Source organism: Salmo trutta, chromosome 33 (genome assembly GCF_901001165.1).
Source record: "Salmo trutta chromosome 33, fSalTru1.1, whole genome shotgun sequence".
Classification (NCBI taxonomy): domain Eukaryota; kingdom Metazoa; phylum Chordata; class Actinopteri; order Salmoniformes; family Salmonidae; genus Salmo; species Salmo trutta.
In genome coordinates, this window is record NC_042989.1 from 15,729,695 (window position 1) to 15,750,577 (window position 20,883).

General features: G+C 39.7%; 2 protein-coding genes across 6 annotated transcripts in view; one reads left to right on the top strand and one right to left on the bottom strand.

The window, feature by feature from the left end:
* Positions 1-1,441, bottom strand: part of atp10d (ATPase phospholipid transporting 10D) — a 27,260-nt gene extending 25,819 nt beyond the window's left edge. Inside the window, exon 1 of the mRNA XM_029729921.1 lies at positions 1,214-1,441. The gene's annotated coding sequence lies outside the window, so the exon portion shown is untranslated. The remainder of the gene's footprint in view (positions 1-1,213) is intronic.
* Positions 676-20,461, top strand: commd8 (COMM domain containing 8). Of its 5 annotated transcripts, XM_029729927.1 has the most exons (6): positions 3,610-3,689; positions 6,208-6,248; positions 6,859-7,014; positions 15,171-15,323; positions 15,637-15,792; positions 18,126-20,461. In XM_029729927.1, exons 3-6 carry the CDS (start codon positions 6,907-6,909, stop codon positions 18,144-18,146), a joined length of 438 nt encoding a protein of 145 aa, XP_029585787.1. In that variant the 5' UTR covers positions 3,610-3,689; positions 6,208-6,248; positions 6,859-6,906; the 3' UTR covers positions 18,147-20,461. The 5 variants fall into 5 exon arrangements, with proteins under 5 accessions (XP_029585788.1, XP_029585785.1, XP_029585786.1 ...); XM_029729928.1 differs by lacking the exons at positions 3,610-3,689; positions 6,208-6,248 and adding an exon at positions 676-854; XM_029729925.1 differs by lacking the exon at positions 6,208-6,248 and having other exon boundaries at positions 3,587-3,689.
* The last annotated feature ends 422 nt before the right edge of the window (positions 20,462-20,883 follow it).

The window sequence follows — 20,883 nt, forward strand, 5'->3', positions numbered from 1 at the left end:
CGAATTATCTTTGAAAGACAGGGTCCTGAGGGTGCTGAGTTTAGTTATCCACTAGCAGCCTTGAAACACATCACTTATTAACCGTTCAGCACATCAGCATTTCTCATACTGTTACACAAAACCAATTCAGTTCAGGTTTGGTCTTTCCATTTTGTAGCTTTATTGCAGCAAAATATATTTTAATTAAACTTAGGTTAACTAATCTGGTAACGTTATCTTTCGTTACCATGAGCTCGCTAGCTTGTAGTCCTAAAAATCGGAAATAAATTGCTTCTGGTTTGTCCGGCCAAAAACAATACAGCATGAAGATAGGCAGAAACTGCTTCTCCAATAGAAATCCCGATCACACTTATTAGCGATGTCACGTAGATGTTTGCTTGCTAAACTCATGCGCAGAAACACGTCATCTGGTTAAATGGTCGTCTCGCGCCAAACTGCGCATGTGCACGGAGTAAAATAAAAGGCACTCTGATATAAAGTTGTTTTTGACAAAAATGAAAATGTGTCAGTTTGTCACTTCCACAAGGTTGAAGTAATAACTTGTTCAACAACTCAAAACATTGGTTCGAATCTAGGTTGTGCCTTTAGATTTCGAGAAAATGAACAACTAAGGAATATTTTTTAACTTCTCTCATTGCCTTCTCAAACCCCAAACCACGGCCTCATCTGTTTGGGTATTTCGCAAGCGTTTCCGGAAGTTTCGTGATGTTGCGCCTCTGGATTTGGAAACTCTGTGGTTCAGCCATTCCTCGTGTGAAATTAAATGGGAAAGAATGCGGTTTTGGAATAAAAGCCGAAAATAAAGGTCTGAGGATAACACACGTTTAGGAGATATATGTTTTGTTCTAGACAAGGTCAGTTCACTTTAAGAATTATGACGTATTTATGCTTGTTTTGATTACATACATGCTTCAAAGTTATGAAGCTCACACGAAAATAATACTACAGTTTACAATAAAATACTACAATACTTTGTAGTAATTCTGTAGCATATTTTACTACACACTGTAGTATCCCTCGATCATGTGTATCACTTATATAATGTTGTAGTAGAAGTATACTGTAGGCTTTGACCAAAGAGCCATGGCGGAGTTAAGCCATACAAAAAGACTCTAGCATTACTATTGCTCTTTATATCAATTACTCTATTGTGCCCCGCGTTACACCCAGTTGCAAAGAAAACAACAGATGCGAAAATGTTTCAGGAACTTACCCAGTAGTATGCATTGTTCCCCGTGCAACAGTAGGCATTTGTGGTTCTTAAAAACAAAAATCCGTAGTGATTACATTACCGATCTTAAGAATGTAAAGTAGGTCATATTCATACTTGCGCAGATCTTGTTAAAAAATAAACAACTTGCGCAGCAGCACTAACCAGGATGTAGGTGAAGAATCTTGGGTTTCCACAGCCACATAGTCAAACTGATCTATCTCGTAAAAGTGTATAAAAACAAAAATGCGCTTTGAAAGCGCCACTCAGCAGTTGAAACAATGACAAAGATAATTCTACATTTGTTGTTAGCCCAGCTAGCATGGGCACTGACAGTTGTGAATCTGATGCAGCCGAAGAGCTACTGCCCCCTTACCCGGGAGAACACCGAACAACAGACGTTGGACCATCGAAGAGGCACAAATATGATGAGAACTATATTGATTTGGGGTTCACTTATATTGGGAGTAGTGCCTTTCCTCAGCCACAGTGTGTTATATGTGCAAAATAACTATCTCACAACTCGATGAAACCTTGACTCTTGAGCAGACATTTAGAAACAAAACATGCCAATTTGAAAAATAAGCCACAGGAGTTTTTTGAGCGAGAATGAAGACGACTTCTGAGTAGTAAGACATGTATAAAAGCAGCATATACCATTAATAAGAAGGGTCTACATGCGTCTTATATGGTGAGCTACCGAGTGGCTAGGACAGGCAAGCCCCATACTATTGTGGAGGACTTAATTCTTCCTGCTGCTGCGGATATGGCTGGGACAATGCTGGGGGAAAAGGCCAAAAAACTATACAGACAATGTCTTCATCAAACAACACTGTTTCACGACGCATCAGTGACATGGCAGGAGATGTTTTGAAACAATTACTGCTTCGCATACAAGCCAGTGAATTATTTGTGTTACAGCTGGATGAGTCAACAGACGGATGGACTTTGTTGGTCAAGATGTGTTGGTATCTGTACTGATGGTGCAAAAGCCATGACAGGGAGACATAGTGGAGTGGTAACGCACGTGCAATTAGTTGCTCCCGACGCCACTTGGGTACACTGCAGCATCCACCGAAAGGCTCTTGCTGCCAAGGGAATGCCTGACAGCTTGAAAGATGTTTTGGACACTACAGTGAAAATGGTTAACTTTGTTAAAGTAAGGCCCCTGAACTCATACATTTTCATACATCTCATACATCTACTTTTACAGCATAGAGAATTGTGCTGGTTATCAATGGGCAAAGTATTGACAAAAAAGGTTTAATAGAGATACGGGCTTAAAGTTTTCTTTACTGACCAACTTTACTGACTAATTTTCACTTGTCTGACTGCTTGCATGATAACGAGTTTCTCACACGACTGGCCTATCTGGGTGATGTTTTTTCTCGCCTGAATGATCTAAATCTAGGATTACAGGGACTCTCCAACTATATTCAATGTGTGGGACAAAATTGAGGCTATGATTAAGAACTTGGAGCTCTTCTCTGTCTGCATTAACAAGGACAACACACAGGTCTTTCCATCATTGTATGATTTTTTTGTGTGCAAATGAACTCAAGCTTACGGACAATGTCAAATGTGATATAGCGAAGCACCTGAGTGAGTTGGGTGCGCAATTACGCAGGTACTTTCCTGAAACGGATGACACAAACAACTGGATTCGTTATCCCTTTCATGCCCTGCCTCCAGTCCACTTACCGATATCTGAACAAGAGAGCCTCACCGGAATTGCAACAAGCGGTTCTGTGAAAATAGAATTTAATCAGAAGTCATTGCCAGATTTATGGATTGGGCTGTGCTCAAAGTATCCTGCCTTGGCAAAACATGCTGTTAAAACACTAATGCCCTTTGCAACCAAGTACCTATGCACTCATGAGGCATTTCTAAGTTATATTCTTCAATAATCAATGTTTACATATAATTCATTTATATGTCAAAAAAATCGATGTAGCAACTACTGCCCCTTTAAGGTTAGGGGTTAGGCATTGGTCATGTTCGAGAGCATCAAAAGGGTTGCAGGCAACTGCAACTGACTGATTTACAAATCACCTGTCATCATAAATAAAACAATGACCCATTATTATTTGTAGATCATTCAGTCATTTATGAATCAAACATTCAAGGAAATTACAGTAACGATTGCATTTTACTTTGTTTATAAACATTGGAGGGTGGCGCACAATTTATTTATATTTTTTATTTAACCTTTATTTAACTAGGCAAGTAAGTTAAAAACAAATTCTTATTTAAAATGACGGCCTACCCCGGAATACTTTTTTTTAATAAAATGTTTTCCATAGGCTGATTGCTAACAAATACCTTTACCGGTATAAACCTCATTGCAGAGTCCAATGTAGAATACGCCCCACACGTGACCACTATCAGCTGATTCGTGACGTTAAACACGGAAGGCGGAACTTGACAGCAAAACATGGTACATTTACTTGGCAAATTACCTTCTGAAGAATGTCCAAAAGTAAGAATAATTGAAAAATGCAATCGTTACTGTAATTTCCTTGAATGTTTGATTCATAAATGTGCTGCATTTTGTCAGCACAGTCCTGGAGCTAGTCAATGCAATATCAGGAGAACCCGTGCATGCGTTCACTTTTTACATAGTAACGGCGATATTTTTATTTTATATAACTAGGCAAGTCGGTTAAGAACAAATTCTTATTTACAATGACGGCCTACCAAAAGGCCTTATGCGGGAACGGGGGCTTGGGATATTTAAAAAAAATTAAAATACAATATAAATATAGGACAAAACACAACACTACATAAAGAGAGACCTAAGACAAGGCAGCAACACATGGTACAAACATTTTTGTGCACAGTCAATAGCACAACGGTCAAGAAGGTAGAGACAACAATACATCACACAAAGCAGCAACAACTATCAGTAAGAGTGTCCATGATTGAGTCTGAATGAAGAGATTGAGATAAAACTGTCCAGTTTGAGCGTTTGTTGCAGCTCGTTCCAGTCGCTAGCTACAGCAAACTGAAAAGAGTAGCGATATGTGAATGCTTCCGTAGTACAACTGTTACACCTTAGCCACTAAAGTGTAGCAAGGACTTTTTTAAACTAACCTCTTCTTTAGGATACACTTTCCCACGTCAATAACGAAGACGGTACCATAAATGCCAACAGTGTCCAGTTGCAGGTGGTTCTACAAAAAACATACGTTCATTAAGGTATTAAATACATGTTTTGTACCGAGTGACAAATGCCACTTGCATGTGTGTAGATCAGTGGCGGTCGGTGCCGTTTAAGATGGACGATATATTTTTTAATGAGTATGGCCTTATTTCTATTACATCATATTGGATGACTGTCATTCATATTTCATTCACTCAGCTCAATGTATTTTTTTTTTAGATTTAGGCTACATACTACATGAAAATACAATTTTCCCTATACCCATCATGAGGTTGCTACAACCTAGCCTATGGATGAACGTTTACAACGTAGGTGCACAGGTCGAGAGAAATTTGAGTAATTAAGGTGACAGACATTGACACATTCAATACCACCTTGCACACACTTTCCTGCATCTAGCAGATATAGTCAGCAAGCAGTTTAGCAGTTACGGCAGCCCCAGGGGCAATACATTAATAAAACCAAGTTCTAGTGTTGGATAGCCAGCTAGCTAACATAGCATCCTTCTCTGTTTGAGTAAGCTAAACTAGCTTGCTACATTCCCTAGCTAAGCAAGTGAAGAAAATATGAAATATAGCTATCTCTTGCTTCTTCATTTTTGAACAAATTAATTTGTTCAACTATTGTCTTTCTCTTGCTGAATCAACCTCTTATCACATTTTATGCACTACAATGCAAGCTAGCTGTAACTTGTGCTTTCAGTACTACATTCATTCTCCGATCTTTTGATTGGGTGAACAACCTTTCAGTTCATGCTGCAAGAACTGATAGGTTGGAGGACATCCTCTGGAAGTTGTCATAATTACTGTTTAAGTCTATGGAAGGGGATGAGAACCACGAGCCTACTAGAGTTTTGTATCGATGTCAATGTACCCAGAGGAGGATGGAATTTAGCTCCTCCGGCTACACCATAGTGCTACCCTACTGAGTGCTGTTGAGGCTACTGTAGACCTTCATTGCAAAACAGTGTGTTTTAATCAATTATTTAGTGACGTGAATATATTTAGTATAGTTTTATCTAAAAATAATAGCTTTTTTAATGTTCCACTATTTTTTTTTTGCCATTCACTGAGGAGGATAGTCCTCCGCTGAGGATCCTCCACTGGTGTAGCTCTTTGTTTTGGTCGCACTGTGTGACATGCTGTCATCTACTTCTACATGTGGCCGCATAGCATAGATGCTGGGAAATGATCATAATAAGAAGAATGTGTCCTACTTATATAGCGCTTTTCAAAGAACCTCAAAGCACAAAAAAAGACAACTAATTTAGAAAAACAACATGAGATGGACAGTCATTAGCAGTGGTGTAAAATACTTAAGCAAAAATTCTTTAAAGTACTCAAGTAGTTTTGGGGGGGATCTGTAGGCCTACTTTACTATTTGTATTTTTTACAACTTTTACTTTTACTCTAGTACATTCCTAAAGAATATCATATACTTTTTACTCCATACATTTGTCCTGACACCCAAAAGTACTTGTTACATTTTGAATGCTTAGCATGAAAGGAAAATGGTCCAATTCACGCACTTATCAAGAGAACATCCCTGGTAATCCCTACTGCCTCTGATCTGTCAGACTCAATTAACACAAATGCTTATTTTGTAAAGAAGAGTTGGAGTGTGCCCCAAGAAAATTGTGCTGTTTGTTTTGCTTAATATAAGGAATTTGACGTTATTTGTTCTTTTACTTTTGATACATAAGTATATTTAAAACCAAATACTTTTAGACTTTTACTAGAGTTTAATTTTACTGGGTGACTTTCACTTTGACTTGTCATTTTTTGTATCTTTACTTTTACTCAAGTATGATAATTGTGTACTTTTTCCACCACAGGTCATTAGAAAGTTCATGGCTTGAGTGATCATCTGAGGGAGGTAAATACTAGATGTGTGGCAGCTAACATGGCGAGGAACCTCTTCGTGTGGTACAGAACATGGATTTTTCTGAATGTGTTCTCTAATTTTTGTAGAACCACATGCAACGAGGCACAGACAATTATATGATACTTTGTACGTTCTCAATTCAGGAAAGAAGTATCACCAAGAACAGGTTAATTGAAACCTTTCATGCTACACTTTACAGTAGCTAAGGTGTAACGGCTGTATGGAACCATTCACATATCACCTTTACAATGTGTAGCTACATAGCAACAGGCCATTGTAGGGGCAAAATGTAATTAATAAAATACATTTTCCATTAGCTGGCAGCAAGTGTTAGGGGTCGATTTGGCAAAGTGTTTCATTGTTATAAGCACATGCTGAACCAACAATTGAACAGCAGAGGGAGCATGATGCTTGATTGTAAATCCAAAGCATACAGATAAGTCGGTTACTCAAAAACACTATGACCACCACACAAACATGGGCATGGCATTGTTTACTGACTTTTTTTGGGTAGATAGATTAAATCCCAGCATAGGCTACAAAAGGACCGCAATAAATGTTTTCACGACGATGATGATGATACACACTTTCTCTCCTCCAGCTATTACACTGGGTGGTAGACGGTGTGTGTGGGCGGGAGCCCCCTCGGATGGCAGACTACGGTAATACGTGGACCCTTGTAGAATGGATGGAGCTCCTCGACTCTCTCTCCTCTCTGTTCCGGCTCGCCGTGGGTAAGAAGACCCCAGACGAAGAGGTGAGACCATAGTCAGTGAGTTTGGAGCTGTCTTTTGAGTTTTATCATGAATGTTTGACTTTGAGTCATGTTCCATGCATGACTGGCCCTTGACTTAGATGTGAGGGGAGTTGGGTTTTTAAGATGTGCAATGCAGTGGCTCACTGGTTTGTGAGGGTTCTTTTGACAGTTACATTGTGTTGGGCTCTTCGGTGTGTATTAGGTTTGTGTTGCACCTCTTGACGGCTGCAATGTATTGTGTATACCGGCAGTGTATTGGATTTGTAAGGAGTGTGAAGAGTATTTGGTTTGGTCAATGTTTCTCAATCCATTCCCGAGGGATGCTCAGGGGGTGTACATTTTGATTGAACCATGTGTTTTATTGCTGGGCTAAAACAAAAGTGGGCAATGGGCACCCCCTCTGTGAGGGCTGCAGTGTGTGGTAAGTTGTGTTTTGTTATGCCTGCAGAGTAGACAGTGGATTTGGTGTGTCAGGTGTATACACTGTGTTGGTCTCAGGTTTCAGTGTGTTTGCCACTCCGGTGGAAGGCAGGCGTCAGGTTTCAGACTCTGCTGGGATATCTACTATCTGTTTTCTGACTCTTGACAGGAGGGGCCATTGAAAGTTCAACCAGGCATCAGACTACTGTGTTCCCCTAAAATGTATCTTTGGCACGGCTTAGTAACATTCAATGCTAGCACCCAGGCCTACATTTTCAATTGATAAACGTTACATACAGTGCCAGATCTACACAACCTACTCCACACTTTCAAGCAGTTTTAAAAAAATATTTTTTACATTTTCAATATTTAAGGGGAGAAAAATAAGATATCTTGATTGCAGAGGTCTACACACCCCTTTGTGGCACATCTAAATAAGTTAAAAAAAAAAGCATTTTCTGAAAAAAATCACGCAATTATACTGAACAAAATAACATATAAAAATGTCAACGATTTTACCGAGTTACAGTTAGGGTTGCACATTTTGGGGAATATTCATAGGTGGAAACGTTCCGTGGGAATTAACGGGAATATATGGGAATTAACGGGAATATATGCAAATGAATATCATTTAAATTTAGATTTTTTTGTATTGGATCTATTTACCATATCATATGGAGGCAGAAACATAAACCTTTTACCTTATCATAAGTAGACATAATTGCAAATGATTAAATCCTTCCAATAGAAATTTTAAAAACTATATAGTTATGAATTGAACTTTAATTAAATGAGTTGACTCTTCACATGGGATGATTTCACTGAATAACCAAAGAAAGGGAATATTGAGTGATCCCCAATGATCCATCGCATCTCCCAAAAACGTTTTCAACATACATCTGTAAAATGATAGTCTAGAAACTAAAGCTTTGGATGTCTTCCTCGCAGGCTTCCATGTCTTCTCCCTGGACCTCCTCAATGTCCAACTCTTGAACATCAGACTCTGAGGCCTCATCTTCACTGTCACTTTCCAACCTTGTTGAGGATGGCTCGTTGTCAGGCTCAAAAAGCCTCAAATTTGCCCGGATGGCCACCAATTTTTCAACCCTTGTATTGGTCAGCCTGTTGCGTGCTTTGGTGTGTGTGTGTTCCCAAACAAGGATGAAAAATGATGGAGGCAACAGGGGAAAGAGCCTCAGATCCACAAAGTCCCTTCCACCAGGTGGCTGATGATATATGTTGGCACGACCGTCATATTTCATCTCAATCCCAAAGCCCTTGCTTGGAAGTGTACTTTGCCAGACTGCCAAGAACCTTGCCCTCATCCAGGCCAAGGTGGCGAGACACAATAGTGATGCCACCATAGGCTTTGTTGATCTCTGTACCAGACAGGATGCTCTTGCCAGCATACTTGGGGTCCAACATGTATGCTGCAGCGTGAATGGGCTTCAGGCAGAAGTCTTCATGCTTTTTGATGTATTTCAGAACTGCAGTTTCCTCTGCTTGGAGCAACAGTGAAGTGGGCAGGGCAGTACAGATTTCTTCTCGAGCAGAGTCTGAACATCAGACAGGATGGCATTGTCTCCCTCAATCTGTGAAATGGCTACTGTTATAGGTTTCAAGAGTTTCAGGCTACTTACCACTCTCCCAAAATACATCATCCAGGAGGATCCTCTTGATGGGGCTGTCCATATCAGCAGACTGTGATTTGGCCATTTCTTGGAGAGACTCCTTCCCCTCCAGGAGACTGTCAAACATGACAACACCACCCCAACATGTGTTGCTTGGCAGCTTCATGGTGGTGCTCTTATTCTTCTCACTCTGCTTGGGGAGGTTGATTGCTGCTATAACTAGATGACCCTTCACATACCTAACCATTTCCTTAGCTCTCTTGTAGAGTGTATCCATTGTTTTCAGTGCCATGATGTCCTTGAGGAGCAGATTCAATGCATGAACAGCACAGCCAATGGGTGTGATGTGAGGGTAGGACTCCTCCACTTTAGACCAAGCAGCCTTCATGTTCGCAGCATTGTCTGTCACGAGTGCAAATACCTTCTGTGGCCCAAGGTCATTGACTGCCATCAGCTTATCTGCAATGTAGAGTCCGGTGTGTCTGTTGTCCCTTGTGTCTGTGCTCTTGTAGAATACTGGTTGAGGGGTGGAGATGATGTAGTTAATTATCCCTTGCCCACGAACATTCGACCACCCATCAGAGATGATTGCAATGCAGTCTGCTTTCTCTATGATTTGCTTGACCTTCACTTGAACTCTGTTGAACTCTGCATCCAGCAAATGAATAGATAAAGCATGCCTGGTTGGAGGGGTGTATGCTGGGTGAAGAACATTCAGAAATCTCTTCCAATACACATTGCCTGTGAGCATCAGAGGTGAACCAGTTGCATACACAGCTCAAGCATCAGCATTTCTCTGACTACGTTCCTCCATTGAGTCAAAAATACGTAGGATTCCAGGAGGACTATGAGCTGTTGCTATCGATAAGGTGTCTGATTAATAATTTTCACCTCAAATAGAAGTAGAGGGACTTTTGTCAGAGGTTGACTGTTGTGAGCGCTGGTGGAACTTTATGCACTTGGCCAGATGATTCTGTATCTTTGTTGTATTCTTCACATATAATTTGGCACAGTATTTGCAAATGTACACAGCTTTTCCTTCTACATTAGCCACAGTGAAATGTCTCCACACATCAGACAGTGCCCGTAGGCATTTTCCTGTAAAGATTAGAAAAGGTATAGCAAAAAAAATACAATTCCATGTACAGATAGATTAAACAACTCCTTTGTAAGATAAACGTTTTAAAATGAAACATGTATGGAAACAGGTGAATTAACACCCTCAGTTAGCAGGCTCAAGCAAGCTAAAACCCACATGGTAGCAAGAACTAACTAGCAGAAATTGTTAACAAGTTAGAAATGATTTAAACACAGTTTTCTGTAGGCGACTATTTACTAGTTAACAAAAAAGCATGCATGTCATATAAAATATATTCACCCAACCCAGTATTGTAATCAAAACTTACCAGAACGCATGTAGTCCTTGGCTCAGACAGTGTAGTAGTGTGGGCTCAATAGCATCTTATTCGTGTGCAAGATCTTGAGAATCAGCTGTACATGTGATGGAAGAATGCAATGTGCATGCAGAGGGTTGCAATTCCATTGCATTGGGGATAGTTTAACCAAAATATGCCACAAGACCTAGAATTGCCTTATGTGTATCCCACAACAAAGGTTAACTGTTATAAGCTAACTTTTTTGATGAATTTAAGCAAAATTCACCAAATTCCCGGGCTTAACTTCCCATGGAAAATTTCCGGGAAAAAATTCTGGAAATTTACCGGAAAGTTTCCGACCCTTTGCAACCGTAGTTACAATTCACATAAGGAAATTTGTCAATTGAAATATATTCATTAGGTCCTAATCTATGGATTTCACATGACTGGGAATACAGATATGCATTTTTTGGTCACAGATACCTTTTTTTTTTTTTTTTTTAAGTAGGGCTGTGGATCAGAATCAGTCAGTGTCTGGTGTGACCACCATTTTCCTCAAGCAGCGCGACACATCTCCTTCGCATAGAGTTGATCAGGCTTCTTCACCTGAAGGATCGTCTGAGACCAGCTTCCCGGACAGCTGTCAATTGCACGCTCCCTCAAAACTTGAGACATCTGTGGCTTTGTGTTTTGTGACAACTTCACATTTTAGAGTGGCCTTTTATTGTTTCCAGCACAAGGTGACACCTGAAACCCCACCTCTTTAAGGAATACCTGGGATAGGATAAAGTAATCCTTCTAACCCCCCCCCCCCTTAAAAGATTTAGATTCACTATTGTAAAGTGGTTGTTCCACTGGATATCATAAGGTGAATGCACCAATTTGTAAGTCGCTCTGGATAAGAGCGTCTGCTAAATGACTTAAATGTAATGTAAATGTAAATGTGCACCTGTGTAATGATTATGCGGTTTAATCAGCTTTTTGATTAGCCACACCTGTCAGGTGGATGGACCAACACTTTGTGTTGCATTTTATATTTTTGTTCAGTGTAGTTTCGTTTGTGCAAAAGTAATAGTGGGAAAAATAGATGGGATCATTTTTGAATAACTTCCTCTTTCTCAGTAAAATTCAAACAGATTTAACCTCAAAGCCACCAAAGTGCTTTAAAAATGTGTATATAGTTACAGATCAGGTGAATGTGATGAAACAATTCCAAAATTCCTTAATAACTCTTTGAATATGGACAAGTATGGCAATTAAGCTGTTGATGGTGTTACATATCAACTGGGTACTGAGAGGATCTGTCAGTCCTTCCTAACAGAGCTATGGGAGAGAATGAGAACTGCTCAGAGATATCACTATAAGGCCAAAGGTGATTTTAAAACAGACACTGAGTTCATTTACTGAGCTGTGAGAACTGTGGATGGATTAGCAACATTGCGTTCATTTCCCATTACTGACAGTGGAAAGAAGAAAGCATGTGCTGAAAAAAAAACATTCCAAATGATCCTTCCTGTTTGCAAAATGGTCATTTATGAAATACTTTAACAGAACATAGCAAATAAATTAACTTTTTTGCAAAAACTTTCGGTTTAGGGCAAATCCAACACGACACATCACAGAGTGAACCATATTTTCAAGAATTGTGGCGGCATCATCATGTTATGTTATTATTGTCACCGGCAGGGATTGGGGAGTTTTGTCAGGACCAAAATAAATATGAAAAAACGTAGTATTCTGAAGACCTCACACTAGGATATAGATTTATGTTAGAGAGCAATAAATGATAAGGCCAAAGACACACAAGTGGTCTTCCATGAGGTGTTCAGTAATTCTGAGTCGTCTAGTCTCATCCCTGACTTAAATCTGTGTGAAAATCAGCGACAATACTTGAATATTGCTGTCCATCAATGATCTACAACCAAATTGAATAAGCTTGATCAATTTTGACAAGAACAATGGATAGATGTTGCCCTAAGGGCTGTGCAAAGTTGGTGGTGCCCTAAGAGCTGTGCAAAGTTGGTGGAACCTTATTCAAAATAATTTTCAGCTGTAATTGCTGCCAAAAGTACTTCCATCAAGTATTAACTCATGTCAGGGGTATGAAGACCTACTAAATCAATAAATCTTCATTTTTTAAAATAGTTTTCTTTCACTTTGAAAGTGTGAAGTAGACTGTCAATCAGTGGGGTAAAATCCTAATTTAATGTATTTTTTTAACATTTTAATGTAAGGGAACAAAATGTGACAACTGTGCAAAGGTTGTGTAGACGTTCTCTAGGCACTATATGAGTTAATTTAGTAGCAAAGTTATTTCAGTAGCGAGTTATTGACAATACTAATTAAATATTACAGGGACACAGACTCATCTGTTTCAGTTGCGAAACTAAATGTTTTATGTGTAAATAGAATTACAGGCAGACTGAAACAAGACCAGCCATTTGATATTCATTGCACAATCACCAGCTGTGGCACAAGATGGGAAAGACGAGCTGCGGAACATATTTACAAAAGTCATGTTGTATTAAAATAAATATTGTATGTCCAGTATTGAGTTTGTGTATCATGTGTGTTGTTTAATGTAGGCCAATGTGCATGTAACTGCCAAAATAAAGGAAACACCAACATAAAGTGTCTTAACCTGTTTGGGATAGGGGGCAGTATTTTCACGGCCGGATAAAAAAACATACCCGATTTAATCTGGTTACTACTCCTGCCCAGAAACTAGAATATGCATATAATTAATAGATTTGGATAGAAAACGCTCTAAAGTTTCTAAAACTGTTTGAATGGTGTCTGTGAGTATAACAGAACTCATATGGCAGGCCAAAACCTGAGAAGATTCCATACAGGAAGTGCCCTGTCTGACAATTTGTTGTCCTTCTGTAGCATCTCTATCGAAAATACAGCATCTGTGCTGTAACGTGACATTTTCTAAGGCTTCCATTGGCTCTCAGAAGGCGCCAGAAAGTGTAATGGGGTGTCTGCTGTCTCTGGGCGAAGAACAGCAGGATAAATTGTTTGTGGTCAGCCTGGGAACAGTGACACTGGAGATGCGCGTCCACGAGACTACTCCATTTTTTTCTTTCAGCCTTTGAATGAATACAAAGTCGCCCGGTTGGAATATTATCGCTATTTTACGAGAAAAATAGCATAAAAATTGATTTTAAACAGCGTTTGACATGCTTCGAAGTACGGTAATGGAATATTTTGAATTTTTTTGTCACGAAATGCACTCGCGCGTCACCCTTCGGATAGTGACCTCAACGCACGAACAAAACGGAGCTATTTGAATATAACTATGGATTATTTGGAACCAAAACAACATTTGTTGTTGAAGTAGAAGTCCTGGGAGTGCATTCTGACGAAGAACAGCAAAGGTAATCAATTTTTTTTAATCGTAATTCTGAGTTTAGTGAGCACCAAACTTGATGGGTGTCAAATTAGCTAGCCTGTGATGGCCGAGCTATCTACTCAGAATATTGCAAAATGTGCTTTCGCCGAAAAGCTATTTTAAAATCTGACACCGCGATTGCATAAAGGTGTTCTGTATCTATAATTCTTAAAATTATTTATGTTTTTTGTGAACGTTTATCATGAGTAATTTATTAAATTTACCGGAAGTTTGCAGTGGGTATGCTAGTTCTGAACATCACATGCTAATGTAAAAAGCTGTTTTTTGATATAAATATGAACTTGATTGAACAAAACATGCATGTATTGTATAACATAATGTCCTAGGAGTGTCATCTGATGAAGATCATCAAAGGTTAGTGCTGCATTTAGCTGTAGTTTTGGTTTTTGTGACATGTATGCTTGCTTGGAAAATGGCTGTGTGATTATTTTTGGCAGGGTACTCTCCTGACATAATCTAATGTTTTGCTTTCGCTGTAAAGCCTTTTTGAAATCGGACAATGTGGTTAGATTAATGAGAGTCTTGTCTTTAAAATGGTGTAAAATAGTCATATGTTTGAGAAATTGAAGTTATAGCATTTCTGAGGTATTTGTATTTCGCGCCACGCTCTACCATTGGATATTGGTGAGCGGAACGTCTGTCCCTAAAAATTAATAGGGCATTGGGCTACCACGAGCCGCCAGAACATTTTTTACATTTACATTTTAGTCATTTAGCAGACGCTCTTATCCAGAGCGACTTACAGTAGTGAATGCATACATGAATGCATCCCCCCCTTGCGAATCGAACCCACAACCCTGGCGTTGCAAACACCATGCTCTACCAACTGAGCTACAGAACAGCTTCAATGCTCCTTGGCATAGATTTGACAAGTGTCTGGAAATCTATTGGAGGGATATGACACCATTTTTTAATGAGAAATTCTATAATTTGGTGTTTTGTTGAGGGTGGTGGAAAACGCTGTCTCAGGCGCCGCTCCAGAATCTCCCATAAGTGTTCAATTGGGTAGAGGTCTGGTGACTTACACACATTCTTTAAACCCCCTATGCTCCTTTACAAATTCACTGAGATGTCTTAAATATGACCCTAAGCATTATGGGATATTAATTGCTCCACACCTGTGTGGAAGCACCTGCCTTCAATATATTTGGTATCCCTCATTTACTGAAGTGTTTCCTTTATTTTGGCAGTTACCTGTACCATCCCACACAAGTTATTTTGAATTTGAACTGTGTAGTTTGCCAATAATATTGAATATACAGTATGAGTGATTTATTGATTACTGCAACTGCCAACCTCTTCTGCTTTGGGCAGCTGCTGGCATCGTTGGCAGACGTGGGCAGTGGGTATGGGGAGGCTGTGCTGACTGTCCTGAGGGCCAGACGAGAGGAGATCCGTCAGGCGCTGGTGGAGAGGACCAATAATGTGTCCAGCTCTACCCTCCAGGATTTTGACTGGCAGATAAAGGTGAATTCCCTGCACTATAGTGAGGAGACAACAATCTCCGTTTGATTGGGAAACTGATTGGTCAGGACTCCTTTGAAAAATATATATATTTTTTTCTATCTCAAAGGAATATCTTTGTTAAATACAGGTCAAATTAAAAAAGTGTTTTTACTTGGTATGCAGAAATTACGTGAGAAATTACGCTTTATCAGTCATTGATTTGGGATGAAATACTGAGGTGTATGGTTCACTACCTATGCTACTACTGCTACCACAATGATTTCTATACATTTGAATCCTAAGCCTTTCTCTCGCTCTCTGTTTCTCTGTTCAGCTGGCATTGTCCAGCGATAAGATCTCATCTCTCCATACCCCTTTACTCAACCTCCGTTTGGATGTGAAGGAGAATGGTGCCCTGAAGCCTCTGTCTGTCGAGATGAACAGAGAGGAATTACAAACACTCATCAGCTCATTGGAGGCTGCCAATAAGGTACAACCTCCGGGGGGACACGTGCATACACTTATACACAAATTATTAGGGTATTGACTTGTGTGGGTCATTGCCGATCGAATGCGTTTGTGTCTGTGTCAGTGTGTTTGTCCAATGTTTCAGTGGTGCATAGTTATGCAAAGCATGTGTGTGAGTGCTTGCATGTATGCGTGTTTGAGTTTGGCCAGCATCAGTGGAGGGTATGATTTGGATAGCTTGAGAACAGTTTATGGCAGTTCCACCAATAGTCTAATATCATTACACCTACTGATGTCAGAGGCGCAATAGCCAGTGATTTCTGCCAGCCTTTGTGCCTTCATTCACTTAATGTTTTTTTTTCCCCCAGTCTCTCCATATTCCCTGTTGTAGAAGACATTTGTGTGTATATTACAGGAGTGCTTTTATACAGAAATATATTCGTATCCTAACTGCAGTTCATAGTCTGACTGTACACTTCCCCTCGTTAGCACTCCTCCCACAAGTCTCCAGAAAACTTGTGTTTTGGGACCGAGAGTTACCTTTTCATTAAAACGTTAGATGACAAAAGGTCCTAGCGTGTGAGGAACATGTTTGCTGTCCTCAAATGCTAGTCAGCTAGCTAATATTTAGAAGAAAATGTTAAATCGTTTGGCTAGAGTCATGCTAACCCGTTTGCAATCCATTTAGCATTGATTGCTAGCTACAGAGGTTAGCTGGCTAGTTAGCTACAATAGTTAGCTACAGCCATCAGTTGTTGTGTTATCATATTTTGCCTATTCCACCATTTTGTAAAATGCATACTGGCATTTGAATATAGTGCAGGAATAGGGAATCTAGACACACTGTGGACACGGTAGACACATTTAAATGTACACCATCGTTCAAAAGTTTTGAGTAACTTAGAAATGTCCTTGTTTTTGAAAGAAAAGTAAAAAATGTTGTACATTTAAAATAACATCAAATTGATCAGAATTAGTGTAGACATTGTTAATATTGTAACGATTTAACATTGAGCCTGTAATTGAACCCACAATTGCTGATGCTCCAGATACTCAACTAGTCTAAAGAAGGCCAGTTTTATTGCTTCTTTAATCAGCACAACAGGTTTCAGCTGTGCTAACATAATTGAAAAAGGGTTTTCTAATAATCAATTAGCCTTTTAAAATGATAAACTAGGATTAGCTAACACAACGTGCCATTGGAACACAGGCGTGATGGTTGCTGATAATGGGCCTCTGTACGCCTATATTCTGTATAAAAAATCTGCCGTTTCCAGCTACAATAGTCATTTACAATATTAACAATGTCTACACTATTTATGATCAATTTGATGTTATTTTAACGGACAAAAAAAGTTGCTTTTGTTTCAAAAACAAGGACATTTCTAAGTGACCCCAAACTTTTGAACGGTAGTGTAGGTATAGATGCATGACTCATTCGGAATTCCATAAACAGAACTCTTATGATCAGAATACTAAAGCTGCGTGAACTGTCAAGTCTAGACACGGCCCTAGAGAGCCCTTCTCCTATATACACACTGATATTTTCTTTGACAGCATAGGTCTCAAAGGTACTGCCTATCTCCAGTTTAAAGTAGTCAATTTATTATTCTACTTTTGAGTTTATTGGCAGTTTGTAAATAAACAAAAAATGGTCATACCAACAGCTACCGTGCTGGAGTGTGTATAGTCTGAACAGGTATAAAGCCAATGTTGGTGATATACTGCAACCTGCAGTTATGAAATGTTTGACTAGGAATATAATTAATTGGCTGACCCCCTCCTGCTGACCTGGGTTCTTTCTAGAGCCCGACCGATATATCGGTTCACCGATATTAGCCTTTTAACGCTATATTGGCTGATAACTCCATTGATAACCGCTATTCAATAAATAGGATCAAAAAAGGGAATCTCATGCTTATCTGAACACTTGCTGCCATTCTCATGATGTGTCATTATTGTTAAAATGTATGATATCAATATTTGAAGCATAGTTATTGGAAAATTGCTCTTCTGGATGGCAATATGAGAACAGTGTGGAAAAATGACACTTTTTCAGTTCCCTGCTGTTAAACAATATGTCGGCAGATATATTGGTAAGTTTTGCCCCCCCCCCCCCCCAAAAAAAAATCAGAATCGGTATCGGACCCCAAAAATCATATAATTCGGGCTCTAATCCTTTCTTAACCCATAGTAAGTCCCACCAAGTTGACGACTTTAAAATGGTGGAAGCCCTCAATGGTGCTGTCTATGCTAAAGCAGGATTTGTGGCACAGGAGCTCTCTAGCCATCTCTATGTGCACACTTTACCTCTGTGTTTGTATCCTGACAGTGTGTGTGTTTGTGACCTTACAGGTGGTACTACAGCTGAAGTGATGGCGTCGATGGACATTTCACTGTGCCCTTTTATTTATGGCTCTTATTAAGGGGATGTGTTTTGTCATCATAGAGGGACACTGAGCTATGATGCAGGGAAATAACTCTTAGCCTTCAACCCACTAGGCACTGATTCCTTACACCTCGATCACACCTACAGCGTCATTGCACAAAATGGTACACAGCATCATCTGGATATGTGTACAACAAAAGTTCAACATTCACCTTCTGCTACCATTTCTGTCAATCCTTCTACACATATAATTTGATGCATACGTTCGATAAATCTAACGCATGCACCACACAGAACGCACTGCAACTGCCTCTGCAAAGCAATGCTGCAAGGCACATGCAGTGTTCCATTGGAAATGAATGTACTTCTGGTGTACCAAAACGCAATGATGCTGTCTGTGTGATTGAGGCGTTACACTTCACCTCTAATGGGTACTCGATCACTCCCCTAATGAATTCAAAAGCATTGCATTTGTGTAAGCATGGGATAGTGGGTGTTGCACCATATTCCTTTTATTCCATTTCTTTTAAATCCATGAGGGGGAGTGAATGAGTGCACATTTTGGGGAGAAGGTTAGAGAATCTTACTGCAGCCTGAGATATATTCCCAAGACTGCAGCAGTCTTTTTTTTGTACTTGTTGTTTTGCTGTTTTTTGTTGTTGTTGTAATCCATTCCATTACTGTATAAAAAATATGAATGTTTAACCTTTATTTGACCTTTTCTTCAATGGAATGTATTTTAGAGCTCTAGGCTGTCTCCATACTCTGAAATGGCTTCATCTCTTTGTCTCTCGTCCTTCCTGATCTCTGTTGATTGGCTAGGTTAAAATATTGGCAAGGTCATCCATCTCCAGAGGCAATGTTATATATCAGACCAAATGATACCCCTTCCATGAGGGTTGCACTAACGTTATATATCAGACCAAATAATACCCCTTCCATGAAGGTTGAAAAGGCCCTTTTCATCTGTCTATTGAATATTTAATACAGATCACACTGTGCAAAATCTTCCTTTGCGTATGCCTGTGTACTAGTCAGCATGCCTATGATGTTATGCATGAAAACAGCAGCGGGGGGTAGTGAGTCATGGAGGGCCTAACTTTCCCTGTTTTCCTAAATTCATCACATCTGGACCACAATATGGCAATGCTATAATGCATTAATGTTTTGATGAGATATAAAAAAGAAAGACCACGTTGCATGAGAACCCAGTGAGTGTTCTAGTTGGCCATATACAGGATTTGCAGTTACTGTAGTCTTTTCTAATAGAAGTAACCTGGCCTTGCAAGATTGGCTAGATATTTAGAGGCAGTGAGACCACAGAGGTGCATCTTGCCTGAAGAAATACACACAGAGTGCAAATGATACCATGGCATTCTATTGGGTGCACAAAAATGTTTTACATAATGACCAAACTGGCTCCACGCCTGCATGTTGAGTTGGTCTATCCCCACCAGACAGATCAGGACACGCAGGTTGAAATATCAAACATTTATTTGGGGACAGGTCAAAACACATATGAAATATTCATGGATATTTAACTAGCTAGCTTGCTGTTGCTAGGTAATTTGTTCTGGGATATAAACCTTGGGTTGTTATTTTAGCTGAAAGGTTCTTTTTGTTGCTGGATCTTTGTAGAATTTGGACAAATTGAGTCACAAAATTGTGTGTTCTCTACTCCCAACAATTAATCCACAGATAAAAGGGGAAACCTAGTTAGTTTCTAGTAATCTCTCCTCGTTCAGTCTTCTGTGGATTTTATATGGCGGTTGGAAACCAACTTCAAGGTGCATTACCGCAATCAACTGGACTGGAGTGTGGAGCTCATTCATCTTACAATCGCCCACGTGGGTATATGCTCTTAAAAACGAATGAGGAGATGGGAGAGGCAGGACTTGCAGATGTTCGCGAGCAGTTTGGATGAAATTATTGAATAACATGTATGTGTACAATTTATTTTGCAAAGCTCACGCACACAAGGCGGGCGGTGTGGTCAGCATGTTATGGGCCTAATAGTAAAGATGTAATTTAACTGTAAATATGTGTTACATTTTAATGTGGCATGATGTTTATCTGATTGTCAAGAAATCACTAAAAAAGTAGTCTACCTGCGCACGTTTGTCCACTAATTCCAGCATCCAAACAGTGCCCTATGCACTCGCCATTTGATGAATGGAAAGAGACATCTGTTACAAACACCACATTCGGCGCTTGTCATTAGGCCTACACAGTGGTGTGTATTCATGAATGCCAAAGGAAGCCATGCTTCCCCCAAAATGTTAACAATAAAACGTATAAATCATTTCTTCTCTGTGTTTTTAATCATTTTCCTTCAATTCGCAAGTGGCTGAATGTATCTGATGCTGCCTGGCCAAAAAGACATGGCATACTCCTTTTGGCCAGACAGCATCAGATACATTGGCTACACATACTGAGACAGAGGGGCGCTGTTTCGCTCACTCTGACGCTTTCTGGGGCGAGACATGCATCTTGCTGTCGGCGCGCGTCTCTTCAAATTATCAATATTTTTTATAAAAAGCCCCCGAAGTTGGACTTTTTGGTGCCTTTAGGGGAACTCATGTCTCATTCTGTAATACACACACACAACCAGAAGCATAATGCCCTAAAGCTAGTTTAAGAGAAGACGCAAGTGTGCTAACGCCCTGCCAAATGTTGCTTATGATTTGATCATGTCTCAGCTTATCCTGCTCGTCATTGTCCTCA